Source organism: Ictalurus punctatus, chromosome 16 (genome assembly GCF_001660625.3).
Source record: "Ictalurus punctatus breed USDA103 chromosome 16, Coco_2.0, whole genome shotgun sequence".
Lineage (NCBI taxonomy): Eukaryota > Metazoa > Chordata > Actinopteri > Siluriformes > Ictaluridae > Ictalurus > Ictalurus punctatus.
The window spans coordinates 7,316,578-7,332,037 of record NC_030431.2 but is presented as its reverse complement, the minus strand read 5'-3'; the positions used below and the strand labels follow the sequence as shown (position 1 = coordinate 7,332,037).

Below are 15,460 nucleotides of genomic sequence, written 5' to 3'. Positions count from 1 at the left end.
CATGTATACCTTGTCAAACCCCTATGATCATCAAGCACATTTTACTGAATTGTAAAACTTTTGGAACTATCAGACTTGTTTAATAGATATTTTCTTAAAAGTGATATAGATATTTAAAAAAAAAAAAAAAAAAGTGTCATATTTAATATTGTAAATATTTATTGATGAACCTTTTTGTTGGCCATTTGAATAGCTTGGTTGATGACATGGCTTTAAAAATAAATATGTGCTCACTGATCTCCTTCTAACTTCAGATGCAGGAAATGCAGCAGACTAAAGAGATGACCCTCGCCAGTAACCGCAGTCTCGCAGAGCAGAACCTCAGCTTCCAGCCCAGTTTGGAACAACAGAAAACGCAGTTAACCAAGTGCTACTGCTGTTTACAGGAGCTCTATGAGGCCTACCAGCTCCACAAATGCACTCTTGGTTAGTTAATCACACTCAAGGTCTCTGTGTAATAGAGCTACTGTAGAGTAAACAGTACTTCTGTCCTGTTCTCTATTCATCCCAGCAGTGTCAAAAGGTAAAATATTTAACTTTAATCAGACATGATGAACCAAACTATTTATTAGAATTCCATGCAACCTTCAGGGGACTCTGCTGATTTCAACTGTTGGTCATGATTTTCTGGACCTGCTACACAGGTCCAGCAGTTTAAATAAGCAATTAATGACTTTAATGGTGACATCATCTGTCAATCATTCATTCATGTTCAGGAACCGTTTTTTTTTTTATCCTGGTCAGGGTTGCAGTTGCTCCAGAACCTATCCTGGGAACACTGGGTATGAGGAAGGAATACATCCTGAATGGAATGCCACTCCACCACTGTGCACCATGTGCACACACAATCCACCTTCTGGCAGGTTTTTGGGAGGTGGGAAACTGGTCAATATAGAGAAAGCCCACACAGACATAGAGAGAACATGCAAAACTCAAACCCAAACAATGCTTTGTTGGGGTGGCATCTAAACCACAGTCCACCAGTTAACAACGCCTGCTTTAGATATATTGTAAGAATTGTCACTTGGTTTTAGGTCAGTATTTTCTCTGGAAGACCAGTGTGGAGATCGTAAAGGCTTACATTATTTTCCTCATATGGGTTTCTTAAGTGTTAATTCCCTACAGCACACTAAGTTTCTCCTCTGTTTAATTAATTTTGTACCAGAGATGGAAACTCGAGTCTACAACTTAGACTCGAGTCGCATTTAAGTCACTTGACTTGGACTTGAAGAAAGAGACTCGTGGGAAAAAAAACACTTCTCATTTTGGTTTGGCATTCCCAATTACGTTCTCTTTTTAATACTCCACATAACTGCATCAAACACCTCATTTTTCCATTCATTCATTATTCATTCCCTATCATTATGTATCAGTATACAGTGAGGGAAAAAAGTATTTGATCCCCTGCTGATTTTGTACGTTTGCGCACTGACAAAGAAATGATCATTCTATAATTTTAATAGTAGGTTTATTTGAACAGTGAGACACAGAATAACAACAAGAAAATCCAGAAAAACGCATGTCAAAAATGTTATAAATTGATTTGCATTTTAATGAGGGAAATATGTATTTGACCCCTCTGCAAAACATGACTTAGTACTTGGTGGCAAAACCCTTGTTGGCAATCACAGAGGTCAGACGTTTCTTGTAGTTGGCCACCAGGTTTGCACACATCTCAGGAGGGACTTTGTCCCACTCCTCTTTGCAGATCTTCTCCAAGTCATTAAGGTTTCGAGGCTGACGTTTGACAACTCGAACCTTCAGCTCCCTCCACAGATTTTCTATGGGATTAAGGTCTGGAGACTGGCTAGGCCACTCCAGGACCTTAATGTCCTTCTTCTTGAGCCACTCCTTTGTTGCCTTGGCCGTGTGTTTTGGGTCATTGTCATGCTGGAATACCCATCCACGACCCATTTTCAATGCCCTGGCTGAGGGAAGGAGGTTCTCACCCAAGATTTGACGGTACATGGCCCCGTCCATCGTCCCTTTGATGCGGTGAAGTTGTCCTGTCCCCTTAGCAGAAAAACACCCCCAAAGCATAATGTTTCCACCTCCATGTTTGACGGTGGGGATGTTGTTCTTGGGGTCATAGGCAGCATTCCTCCTCCTCCAAACACGGCGAGTTGAGTTCATGCCAAAGAGCTCCATTTTGGTCTCATCTGACCACAACACTTTCACCCAGTTGTCCTCTGAATCATTCAGATGTTCATTGGCAAACTTCAGACGGGCATGTATATGTGCTTTCTTGAGCAGCGGACCTTGCGGGCGCTGCAGGATTTCAGTCCTTCACGGCATAGTGTGTTACCAATTGTTTTCTTGGTGACTATGGTCCCAGCTGCCTTGAGATCATTGACAAGATCCTCCCGTGTAGTTCTGGGCTGATTCCTCACTGTTCTCATGATCATTGCAACTCCACGAGGTGAGATCTTGCATGGAGCCCCAGGCCGAGGGAGATTGACAGTTCTTTTGTGTTTCTTCCATTTGCGAATAATCGCACCAACTGTTGTCACCTTCTCACCAAGCTGCTTGGCAATGGTCCAAGCCCATTCCAGACTTGTGTAGGTCTACAATCTTGTCCCTGACATCCTTGGAGAGCTCTTTGGTCTTGGCCATGGTGGAGAGTTTGGAATCTGACTGATTGATTGCTTCTGTGGACAGGTGTCTTTTATACAGGTAACAAGCTGAGATTAGGAGCAATCCCATTAAGAGTGTGCTCCTAATCTCAGCTCGTTACCTGTATAAAAGACACCTGGGAGCCAGAAATCTTTCTGATTGAGAGGGGGTCAAATACTTATTTCCCTCATTAAAATGCAAATCAATTTATGACATTTTTGACATGCGTTTTTCTGGATTTTCTTGTTGTTATTCTGTCTCTCACTGTTCAAATAAATCTACCATTAAAATTATAGACTGATCATTTCTTTGTCAGTGGGCAAAATCAGCAGGGGATCACATACTTTTTTCCCTCACTGTATATCAGTATATTTCTACAGCAGCAGAAATTATCACAACAATTCATCTCTAAGCACACCAAGCCAGCATTATTATATATATACGCGTGACTCACTGGAAGGCGTGTGTTTCATAACCCATTGGAAAAGTGCTGTTATATACAACCCCAATTACGAAAAAGACAGTGTGGAAAATGCAAAAAAAAGAGTCTTTTTGAAAATTCAATTCACCCTGTCCTATATTGAAATCTCATTATTAACACATTATTTGATGTTTTACTTTGTGAATTTAATTTAGTTTTGAAAATGTACACTAATTTAAAATCTAATGACTGCAACACAAAAAAAGTGTAACATCAACTTTTCTTTCAATAACACTTAAGCGTTTGGGCACTGAGTGAAGACAACAGTTGCTTAAGTTTAGCAAGCGGAATTTTCCCAATAAATCCGTTATGCATTTCTTCAGCTGCGCAACTGTACGGGGCCTTCGTTGAATTATTTTGCACTTCATAATGTGCCGCATATTCTCAATCAGAGACAGGTCAGGACTGCAGGCAGGCCACGCTAGCACCCGCACCCTCTGCTTACGCAACCATGTGCTTATAATCTGGGCAGAATGTGGTCTGGCGTTGTCCTGCTCTGGATACCAGCATATTTTGGTCCAAAATGTGTACATATCTTTCTGCATTAATGGTGCCCTCACAGATGTGCAGGTTACCCATGACATGACAGAAGCTGGATTTTGGACCTGACACTGATCACAGCTTGGCTGGTCCTTTTCCTCTTTGTCCTGGAGAACACGACGGCTGTTTTGTCAAAAACTATTTGAAATGTTGACTCGTTGTACCACAAAACACGATTCCACTGTGCTACTGTCCATCTCAGATGAGACCGAGCCCAGAGAAGTCAGCGGTGCTTCTAGACAGTGTTGATGTGTGGCTTCTGCTTTGCATTGTAAAGCTTTAACTTGCATTTATGGATGCAACGGCGGATGGTGTTGACTGAGAAAGGTTTACCAAAGTATTCCCGAGCACATTTCAGGATATCCATTACAGACTCATAGTGGTTAAGACCGTGAAGTCTGAGGGGATCATGTGCATTCAGCAGTGGTTTTTGGCCTTGCCCTTTATGCACCGAGATTTTACCGGATTCTGTGAATCTCTTAATTATATTGTGCACTGTAGAAGGTGAAATGCCCAAAATCCTTCTGATTTGTCTTTGAGGAATGTTCTCAAAGTGTTGGATTATTCACTGATGCATCTGTTGGCAGATTGGCGAGCCTCGAACCATCCTTGCTCTTGAAGGATTAGGCTTTTTTTGGAGGCTACATAAGCTACTTTTCTGAACTTGCATTTCCACTGCAGTTTTGTGACACCTCAATGTGTCACCTCAATGTGTCACCTCAATCTTCCACTCGCCTTCACGCAGGAATAATGTTATATTATTAAAACCCTGTACAAATACGCGGTCATATTCCAAATGCCTTTCCTGTTCATTGAACATGGACCCTATTAAGGATGTAAAATAACGGCATTCTAGAACATACGTAGCGCTTTACGAATAAGTTAGATTAGTCACCCCTACAGGAGTAACTTCAATAAACGCCTGTTTGGAAATCGGTAACAAACGAGATTTAAAAATCTAAGACAGAAATCTTTGTTGTAATTTTATCTGTAATGAGATAAATGATGCATCATTTCCAATTAATAGAATATGTCCATATGCAAAGTATGTATTAAAGGACACACATTTATTCAGGCACAATACAGAACCACTGGTTAAGGAGAATCCATACTCCCTTAGCGCGTGACTCGCATTTATTATCGGCTCTGCTCGCTTGGAACCTCGACTGAGTTAGTATTTAAAAAAGTACCAGTTTCCAGGTACTATCCACTGTGGAAAGCCCCCCAAAAGCGAGCTGGGTCGAGGCGTACCATGCGAGGAAAAGCGCCATTATATACTACGATTAGATGATTTCCTCACCTGTTTCACATCACCTTCTTATTTCAACTTGTCAAATCACTATTAGTCCTAAATTGCCCTTGTCCCAACTTTTTTTTGGAACGTGTTGCATCATTTTCAAAATGAAGGTTTATCTTAAAAAAAAAAACTGTAGTTGATTGAGTAAAACATCAAATACCTTGTGTTTATATGCTTTTTGTTTAAATACAAGTCAAGGTATATTTACAAATCACTTGTCTTTGTTTTTATTAGCATTTTCCATACTGTCCCAACTTTTTGTTGGGACAATAAACGATAACAATATAGTGAAGTCTTACCTTGTGATAATCCCAGAGTTTAAGCTGTTCTTTACTGAGAAATGGGCTAAAATTCCTCCAAGACAATGTGCAGGACTGTTCAACAGTTACCGGAAATGTTTGGTTGCAGTTATTGCTGCAGAGGGAGGGGGTCACACCAGATACTGAAAGGTTCACATACTTTTGCCACTCACAGATATGTAATTTTGGATCATTTTCTTCAATAAATGACCAAGTATAATGTTTGGTATCATTTGTTTAATTGAGTTCTCTTTATCTACTTGTAGGATTTGTGTGAAAATCTGATGATGTTTTAGGTCATATTTTGCAGAAATATAGAAAATTCTAAAGGGTTCACAAACTTTCAAGCACCGCTGTAACTTGTTTTGTGGATGTTCCACAACATTAAATCTTAAAAAGCTTGTTCTTTGCTAAATGATAAATTGTGATTATTAGCAAAAAATGTCTGGACATGATGTTATAGGAAATTAATCAACTTTCTGGTGGTAACAGTAACTTTGCTTCACATTAGGCCGCTTCACACCACCCCACCATTAATTATTTTCTTACACAGCACACATCAAATAATTTACAAATTATATATTTTCTGTAGTCTGAAGTGCCCTAATACAGTCCCTTCAGAAAGTATTGGAATGGCAAGGCCAATGCTATTGCTTTTGCTATTCACTGAAGACATTTGGGGTTGAGCTCAAAAGATGAACATGGGATGATAGATCAGCATTTCAGTTTCCATTTGGTGATATTTACATTTATTGTTAAACAACTTGGAAAATGGCACCTTTTGTTTGAATCCACCCATTTATCAAGTGATCAGAAATACTGGAAAATGTCACTGATATGACATATGAAGACCAGAGAGCTATCTATGGGAGAAAAACAAGCTATTTTGAAGCTGTGAGAAGAGGGAAAGTCATAAAACACCTGTGGATTGTTTGTTTTTCAGGACATTGCAAATGACTAACAACTAGACACTGAACAGTTCAGTTGAGGGAAACAACAGCAGAGATGACAAACACTGTGAGAGATGTAAAGAAAAACCACAAAACAGCAGTCAGTGATATCACCAACAACCTCCATAGGGCAGGGGTGAATGTATCACAATCCACTATTTAAAGATGTCAAAAAGAGAAATATAGACTCCATACCACAAGATTAACCGTTCGTCAGCAGTAAGAATCGTAAGAAATACTTTAAAGAAATACAGAGATGAGCCAAAAAAGTTCTTGAACCAAGATTAACCTCTACCAAAGTGATGGAAAAGTCCAAGTGTGGCAAAAGAAAAGACCTGCACATGATCCAAAACATACAAGCTCATTTGTTGAAGATGTAACTCATGATGATAGCAGCAGAAATAATTCAGCAGTCTACAGAAACATTCTGTCTGCCAATTTACAGAGAAATGCATCCAAATATTAAGTGTTATTTACTTTAAGTCTCTGTTCCTATACTTTGGCTCACCTAAAAATTGGGCTGTCTGCCACTAAAGGTGCTATGTTCAACGTTGTTTAATGCATCTATATGTAAATACTGAAGGCCAACACAGAGAGAATGAGGAGGAGCTTCTTCCCACAGGCCATTTGGACCCTCAGCTAAGACAACACCTAGGACTAGACCTTGGATTTTTTGCACCCATGCCATCTTCATTCCTGTTAATATACCCATATTACCCCATATTTATAAATATTTATTATACTGTATGTTAGCTATTTCACTGCAATGCCCAATGTTGCACAGCATTGTATTGCACATATCTGCACTTTATTCCACATATAGTCCATATTTTTTCTGTCATATATCTTTTATATCCTTTATATTATATTTGTAGATTTGACTTTTTCTATATAATTCTGGTTTATGTCAATTGTTTTTATGTCAGTCATAAAAAGCATTTCACTGCACGTTGCACTGCATATGGTTGTGTGTGTAATCAATAAAATTTGAAATTGAAATATCAGGAAATTAATTTCTGATCTATATACATCCTTTGATAACCAACCCAAATGTCTTCAGTGCATTGCAAAAACAAAAAAAAAAATGCCCATGTTCCAGTATTTTCAGAGGGGACTGTATATGCTTTATTTTTGTAAAACCTAATGTGTACATGACTGAGCATGAATCATTTGGATAATGTTATTGCTTTGTGTTTGCTCAGATCACAACTCAGGGAAAAGCTCACTGGACACACTTTTAGCCCTGCTACAAGCTGAAGGAGCCAAAATTGAAGAGGAAACAGAGGTAAAATCAGTTTCAGCATCAATATTATTATTATTTCAGTATCAGTGTTATTCTGTATCTGCTATAAATGATTGTCTGTACAGTGAAACTAAGGTATGTAGCAAAGGTATGTACAGTAGATAAGAGAGTGATCCTACATTCACACTAGCAAGCAACAAAGCATCAGGTAACCAGTTTCTACATACATGCATGACATGGAGCAGTGATTTTAGCCATAGTCCAACAACTGGCATTTGAAATGGAGATTATCTTAATTCAATGCAAATTAGGTAGGTGGTCTGGTATTTCCTCAATTCCCCACTCATAACCGTCCTGCAGTTAGTTCCCATTTGCTGTTTAATGTGCAAAAATGGAAGAAAGATTTATATCCATGCTTATATCTTATCCTGCCATGTGACCTCTCATTAAATGTGTGTAGAATAAAGACAAATTGGAAGCTTGGAAGAAAATTTAAAGATTGGAAGTAATTAGCAGAAATTGTTCGTTCATCAGGTGTCAGTGCATAGCTAGTACTATTAGCATGCATTGCTAATCTTACAACAAAGCTAGGATGTAACCTAAATTAAACAATTTTCACACTGACTATTGCATTATTTAATTTGTATTTTACTAGTTAGCTTTAGATACTATATATACAGTGAGGGAAAGAAGTATTTGATCCCCTGCTGATTTTGTACGTTTGCCCACTGACAAAGAAATGATCAGTCTGTAATTTTAATGGTAGGTTTATTTGAACAGTGAGAGACAGAATAACAAGAAAATCCATGTCATAAATTGATTTGCATTTTAATGAGGGAAATAAGTATTTGACCCCCTCTCAATCAGAAAGATTTCTGGCTCCCAGGTGTCTTTTATACAGGTAATGAGCTGAGATTAGGAGCACACTCTTAAAGGGAGTGCTCCTAATCTCAGCTTGTTACCTGTATAAAAGACACCTGTCCACAGAAGCAATCAATCAATCAGATTCCAAACTCTCCACCATGGCCAAGACCAAAGAGCTCTCCAAGGATGTCAGGGACAAGATTGTAGACCTACACAAGTCTGGAATGGGCTTGGACCATTGCCAAGCAGCTTGGTGAGAAGGTGACAACAGTTGGTGCGATTATTCGCAAATGGAAGAAACACAAAAGAACTGTCAATCTCCCTCGGCCTGGGGCTCCATGCAAGATCTCACCTCGTGGAGTTGCAATGATCATGAGGAATCAGCCCAGAACTACACGGGAGGATCTTGTCAATGATCTCAAGGCAGCTGGGACCATAGTCACCAAGAAAACAATTGGTAACACACTACGCCATGAAGGACTGTAATCCTGCAGCGCCCGCAAGGTCCCCCTGCTCAAGAAAGCACATATACATGCCCGTCTGAAGTTTGCCAATGAACATCTGAATGATTCAGAGGACAACTGGGTGAAAGTGTTGTGGTCAGATGAGACCAAAATGGAGCTCTTTGGCATGAACTCAACTCGCCGTGTTTGGAGGAGGAGGAATGCTGCCTATGACCCCAAGAACACCATCTCCACCGTCAAACATGGAGGTGGAAACATTATGCTTTGGGGGTGTTTTTCTGCTAAGGGGACAGGACAACTTCACCGCATCAAAGGGACGATGGACAGGGCCATGTACCGTCAAATCTTGGGTGAGAACCTCCTTCCCTCAGCCAGGGCATTGAAAATGGGTCGTGGATGGGTAGTCCAGCATGACAATGACCCAAAACACACGCCCAAGGCAACAAAGGAGTGGCTCAAGAAGAAGCACATTAAGGTCCTGGAGTGGCCTAGCCAGTCTCCAGACCTTAATCCCATAGAAAATCTGTGGAGGGAGCTGAAGGTTCGAGTTGCCAAACGTCAGCCTCGAAACCTTAATGACTTGGAGAAGATCTGCAAAGAGGAGTGGGACAAAGTCTCTCCTGAGATGTGTGCAAACTTGGTGGCCAACTACAAGAAACGTCTAACCTCTGTGATTGCCAACAAGGGTTTTGCCACCCAGTACTAAGTCATGTTTTGCAGAGGGGTCAAATACAAAATTCCCTCATTAAAATGCAAATCAATTTATAACATTTTTGATATGCGTTTTTCTGGATTTTTTTTGTTGTTATTCTGTCTCTCACTGTTCAAATAAATCTACCATTAAAATTATAGACTGATCATTTCTTTGTCACTGGGCAAACGTACAAAATCAGCAGGAAATCAAATACTTTTTTCCCTCACTGTAGATACAATAGATATAAAAAGTCTATACACCCCTGTAAAAGTAGCAGGGTTTTATGAAGTGAAAGAATGACACTAAGATAAATCATATCAGATCTTTTTCCACCTTTAATCAGTTCCTCCAGGATTTCAATCGCATAAATTAACACAAAATCAAATAAACTCCCAATATTCAGAGGAACTTTTTTCAAAGTTTTCAAAGTTACCGCAGATTTGGGCCAAGATGCGCCGTATGATGTCATCACAACGCACATTCAGTCAAAGCCTTCTTCGATTCACGTGCGTCAAACATGAGTAGATCTAAAAGGTCTCATTTACCAACAAAGATCACTGCAAAAGACCATGCAAAAAACATTTTGCAATTTTTGCAAGTTTTCTGCAAAAAAAGCACAAAAAAAACAAAACATCTCGCAAATGTTTGGTTTTTTTTTAAGCTGCAACAAAATCAAGCATTTTTGACCACAACAATCTAAAAAAAATCAACAAAATCCGGTGCGGACTGTTTAATGTGAAATTGCAAAGTATACAAATAAAGTGAAAAACAATCATAACCTTTTTAGGGGAAAAGAGAAAAATAAAAACCTAGATGCATAAGTGTGCACACCCCTAAATTAATACTTTGATTTTATTATATCACTTTTTGTGCAAGAGTCTGTCAGCATGGCACATCTTGACTTGGCAACATTTTCCACACTTCCACACAAAAACATTTTAGAGCCGGCAAATTGTGAGGGCATCTCCTGTGCACAGCCCGGATCAGCTCACCCCACAGATTTTTAGTTGGATTCAGGTCTGGGCTCTGGATAGGTTATTCGAAAACATTGATCTTCTTTTGGTTAAGCCATTCCTTTGTTTGGATGTATGCTTTTGGTCATTGCTGTGCTGAAAGGTGAAATTCTTTTTCATCTTCAGGTCACTAGCAGACACCTGAAGGTTTTGCACTAAAGTCAACTGGTATTTGTAGCCATTCATGATTTGCTTCACCTTGGTAAAAGTCCTAATTCTGGCTGAAGAAAAGCAGCCCTAAAGTATGATTCTGCCTCCACCATGATTTACCATGGGTATAAGTGTTCTTTTGGTGGTGATTTTTGCACCAAACATGCCTTTTGGAATTATAGATTTATTACACCTTTTGGAATTTGACTCACCAGACCATAACACATTTTGCCACAGGGTTTTAGTAGAGCTTGGAAGCCCTTTCTCAAAAAAACATCCATCTAGCTACCCTATTCTATAGCCCGTACATGTGAATAATATATGAGAGATTGTTGTCACATGCAGAGAGTAATAAGTACTTGTCCAATATTCCTGCAGCTCCTTTAACATTGCCATAGGTCTCTTAGCAGCCTCCGTGGTATTGTCCTTTTTGGAGGAATGTCCTGTTCTTGGTAATGCCAGTGTGGTGCTCCATTTTCTCCACTTCTTGTTGATGGACTTCACAGTGTTTTATGGTGCATCTAATGTTTTGAAATTCTATTATACCCCTCTCCTCATCCATACTTAACAAGTGAGATGCCACACATACTTTGTAAGCTCTTTGTGGACCACGGTTTCAGCAGTCAGATGTAACCAAGAAGATGCCAAGAAAATCCTACAGAAACAGCTGGTCTTTAATTGGGGTTAATCAGAATAATTTCACTGACAGCTGTAAGATAATTACTACTGAACATGAGATTGAATCTGATTGATTGATTCTGAACATAGCCACATCCCTAATCATAAAAGGGTGTGCACACTTATGCAACCAGTTTGTTGGAAGTTTTAGTTTTTTTTTGTTGATGTCTTGCAAACCCCCCCCCCCCCCCCCCCCCCAATGTTTCTGATTGTTTTTCACTTTGTTTTTATGTTGTCGCTTCACATTTTTATATCCTTTGTGCAAACAATTCTCATTGGAACAGAAGTGACATGAGTGACTTGCTAGTGTGAATGTAGGATGAGGAATGTATATAGGTTTTTGGACCCACTAATGGATCGTGAGGATTATGTGGTTAAGCCAAAGCAAATTACCATCCCTGTATTCCTATCTACTTTACTGCAATACAAGGAGATTATTATTCTGAATTACCTCATTGTTATTTTAGAACATGGCAGACTCCTTCCTCACTGGTGATTTGTCACTGGACAACTTCATTGAAACCTATCAGAGCAAGAGAAAGCTGGCCCATTTGCGGCGTGTGAAGATTGATAAGCTGCAGGAGATGGTGCTCAAATGTTTCCAGATGCCACAGGCATCAGTCGAGCATGTTCAGTCTCAGACGCCCACTTCCACCCCTCCCTTCGATGGCCAGGTTAATGGCTTCCCGGTTCCTATGAGGGCCGCACCTTCAACTTCAATCCAGCTGACTGGGCAGCAGCCCGCTTTACCCTATCCAGCAACTCCTTACCCTCCTGTCCAAATGCCCAACATGGTGCCATCCTACACAGGTCCACTGACACAGCAGTACACACCAGCATTTCCTCAGAGGCCTGGTCTTCCCCCGAGGACTGGCTTCATCATGCAGTGAAATAATACTAAAGTATTTTTAAATGTAAACGAATAACCCGGGCATTTACCCTGTTGCTAAACAAGAAGTTTGTATGTTAGCACTTTGGTCGTTTATCCTCAAGTGTTCATGGATTATTATAAACTGTTCTTGCTTTTTGTTTCTTTGTTTCTTTGTTTTTGTTTGTTTGTTTTGGGGTAACTGCAGTCTGTATGTTTTTCAGTCAGAAATGACTTTTTGTAGACGTATCCACAAAATGGACCAGTCCATGTCCAACTAAATAGAAATCTAATTCTCTAAAGAAAATAGTCCTTTAGAAATATCATGGTAAAACCATCAAATGATTGCACTGAATCTGCAAGAAATGTAATTTCTTCATGTACCCAAGTTTTACATATCAGTGAGAGATCAGTTAAAATTTTTCAGAAGCACCGAATTACATACTCATTAGAAAGAAACATAGATATGTATATTTGCAACATTTTGGAGGGAAATATAAATTAGATAAGTAGTATGCTGTGCATGTAAGGAAATAAGTATGACACATTGTAAAAGCAAAGCAAAGAAAAAAAACCTACCATATTATCACCTAAAATTTTGGATTCTACTGACCAGCAACCAAAGACACTTTTCCTTTCCGATTACCCTAAATCATATTACCACAAAACCATAAAACTCCAAAAATATATTGTGTTTCATAAGAGATTTTGTTTTGGTTTTGTGGTATTCTGATTTAAACATGCTGAAAACTAAACATTTCAGCACATATGCAGTTATTCATTGCTATTCTATCTGTCTTAAGGCTGTACCATTACTATAATTAGAGGTAGCACACAAAATAGCATTAAACTAGGAACGTATCTAATTCAAATTATGAAGAGTTACAGGACTTGCAGTGTTATAAAAGACATTTGTACTATGCAGCTCTTTCTAAACTTCCCCAACTTGTTATTTCATCCAACAGTGGAACTCTAGGTGCCTGTACAAAGCCATGGCAAAGTTGTACATCATTAACTACATCCTAGATATGGGCAGGTCTCAAAAGCTATATATTTGACAAAAAAAAAACTGTATGATTTATGATCAGTTTTGTCTATGATGAAATTATTGGTGATTAGTAAAGTCTTTCTGCGTTCAAGTGAACAGCCATAACTCAAGCGTGCCTTGGAGAAAAGTTTAGTTTTTTTTTTTTTTTTTCTCCCATTGATTTTCAAACCATGATTTTTTCCTTGGTGTCTATCAGTCGCAGAAGGTGTTATAGCATAATGCACAGTTCTCAGTACTCTGTGATACACTATGTAGAACACAAGTATAATATGTTTAAATTCTTTCTTTAGTGGTGAATTTTTGGAGGTATTTGTCTTTTATAAAAATGCTAATTAAAAGAAAATTAGTCAAATCTGTTGAAATGTCTCAACAATTTTTGAGTAACATTTGCCAGAATCTGCACCACTGTTTTTCTCTAGTGGGGGAAAAAAATACAGAAAGGAAGTTCCAGTTAATGACCTTTGTTAAACAAATCTTTCACCAAAATGCCATTTGCACAAATGAACTGATTTTATGTAGAAAACACCAGAAATCTTGATCATTTGCAAGAGAAATCTTATAAAACCCAGTTTAGAAAAGAACAACTGCTTTTTAAATATTATTATTTTATTATTATACATGTGAATATTTATCAATATTTATTATTATTAGGAATGAACAACTTATGTAAAATTCCAATTATGAAACACACAAAAATGAACATTACAAAACAGATTAAATTCAAATTAAAATAATAACAAATTAATTATCAAATGCAAATCTACTCCTCTCCTTCTCCCTCCCCTTCAACCGAGTCAACAACGACCACTTCATAATCTTTCTCCAGATCTGTCAAAACTGGAGTTTTGACAAAATCTGTCAAAACACACACATCTAAAACTTTTTCCTCCTATCCATTTGCATACATCAGGTTGAACTTGTGATTCAGGCAGGCACAGGCCTTGGCAATGGCAGTGTTGCTCAATGTGCACACAGCCCTCTGTACTTTGGCAAGGTCACCACCTGGAGCCAAGGTTGGTGATTGACAGTTGATGCCAAACTTGAACCATTCAGTGGAATATTTTTGTTGAATCTTTATAAAACACCAACACAAATTACAACACTTAACATTCCCTAGAAAGCAAAATAAAATTCTAATGATTGTGTTATTACCACTGTATCAAATGTGTGTGAACAAATTATTTTTCTGATGAACTACAATATATACCGTTATTGATAACAATTAACTGATCAGACTCTGTCCTCATTTCACCATCAAAAATAACACCAGTCTGCTCTTGCAAATATAGGTGACCAGCTTCATTGTTCACATTAACATGCAGGTACCTCTGAGTCTATTTTGTTTAATTACATCTTTAATGGTTCATTGTAAAAGTATTTTGTAAAAGTTTACTTCTATGTATATAATTAAATGTGTTTTTTGTTGTTATTTTGATTTTATAAATCTTTTTATTTACAATATTGTTGCTGTTATAATTTCTGTTACAATACTGCTGTTGTTATTCAGAACCATACTAGTATCTTACAATCATTAAAATTCAATACACTTACTATTTAGATTTTTCCCCAGCTTTACATTGACAGTTGTCAGTTGTTATATTCAAGCTTACACTGTCATATAGTCCATACAGTAAATTGTAGTGCAATCTGAGGTTTGCCTATGGTATCTATATAATTTAACAGTACATTTTCATATTTAATATCTGCAAGTGCCCTGGACAAGCAAATTTTTTGTGAAGGCTATTAGTTTAGTATCCTGGGGGACAAATAGGTTTAACAACCAGATAAAGAGAAAAGCATCTCAAAGGAGGAAACTCTGCATCGACCCTAAGCACACAAGTCATTCTACCAGAGAATGGTTAAAGAAAAATAAAGTTAATGTTTAGGAATGGCCAAGTTAAAGATCTGACCTTAATCCAATAGAAATGTTGTGGAAGGACCCAAAGCATGCAGTTCATGTGAGGAAACCCACCAACATCCCAGTGTTGAAGCTGTTCTATACTGAAGAATGGGCTAAAATTCCGCCACGCCGATGTGCAGGACTGATCAACGCTTAATGGAAATGTTTAGTTGCAGCTATTGCTACACAAGGGGGTCACACCAGATACTGAAAGCAAAGGTTCACATACTTTTGTCATTCATAGACATATCTTCCAGAAATATGGAATTTCATTGTTACGCAAATGATACCCAGTTGTACCTACCTCTGAAACCTGGGGATATCCATACCCTCTTTGATTGCATTGCATGTCTTTTTT

At 38.4% G+C, this 15,460-nt stretch overlaps 1 protein-coding gene across 1 annotated transcript; it reads left to right on the top strand.

Annotated features, from left to right (window-relative positions):
• The first annotated feature begins 268 nt into the window (after positions 1 to 268).
• vps37bb (VPS37B subunit of ESCRT-I b) lies at positions 269 to 13,554 on the top strand. The gene is made up of 4 exons (XM_053686951.1): positions 269 to 426; positions 745 to 874; positions 7,383 to 7,465; positions 11,754 to 13,554. The coding sequence occupies exons 1-4, from the start codon at positions 394 to 396 to the stop codon at positions 12,174 to 12,176; spliced, it is 669 nt and encodes a 222-aa protein (XP_053542926.1). The 5' UTR covers positions 269 to 393; the 3' UTR covers positions 12,177 to 13,554.
• The last annotated feature ends 1,906 nt before the right edge of the window (positions 13,555 to 15,460 follow it).

Coding starts and splice junctions, on each gene's coding strand:
- vps37bb (XM_053686951.1), top strand. CDS start 394: ATGAGGCCTACCAGCTCCACAAATGCACTCTTG. Junction 427..744: donor GCTCCACAAATGCACTCTTG/GTTAGTTAATCA, acceptor TATCCTGGTCAG/GGTTGCAGTTGCTCCAGAAC. Junction 875..7,382: donor TTCTGGCAGGTTTTTGGGAG/GTGGGAAACTGG, acceptor GTGTTTGCTCAG/ATCACAACTCAGGGAAAAGC.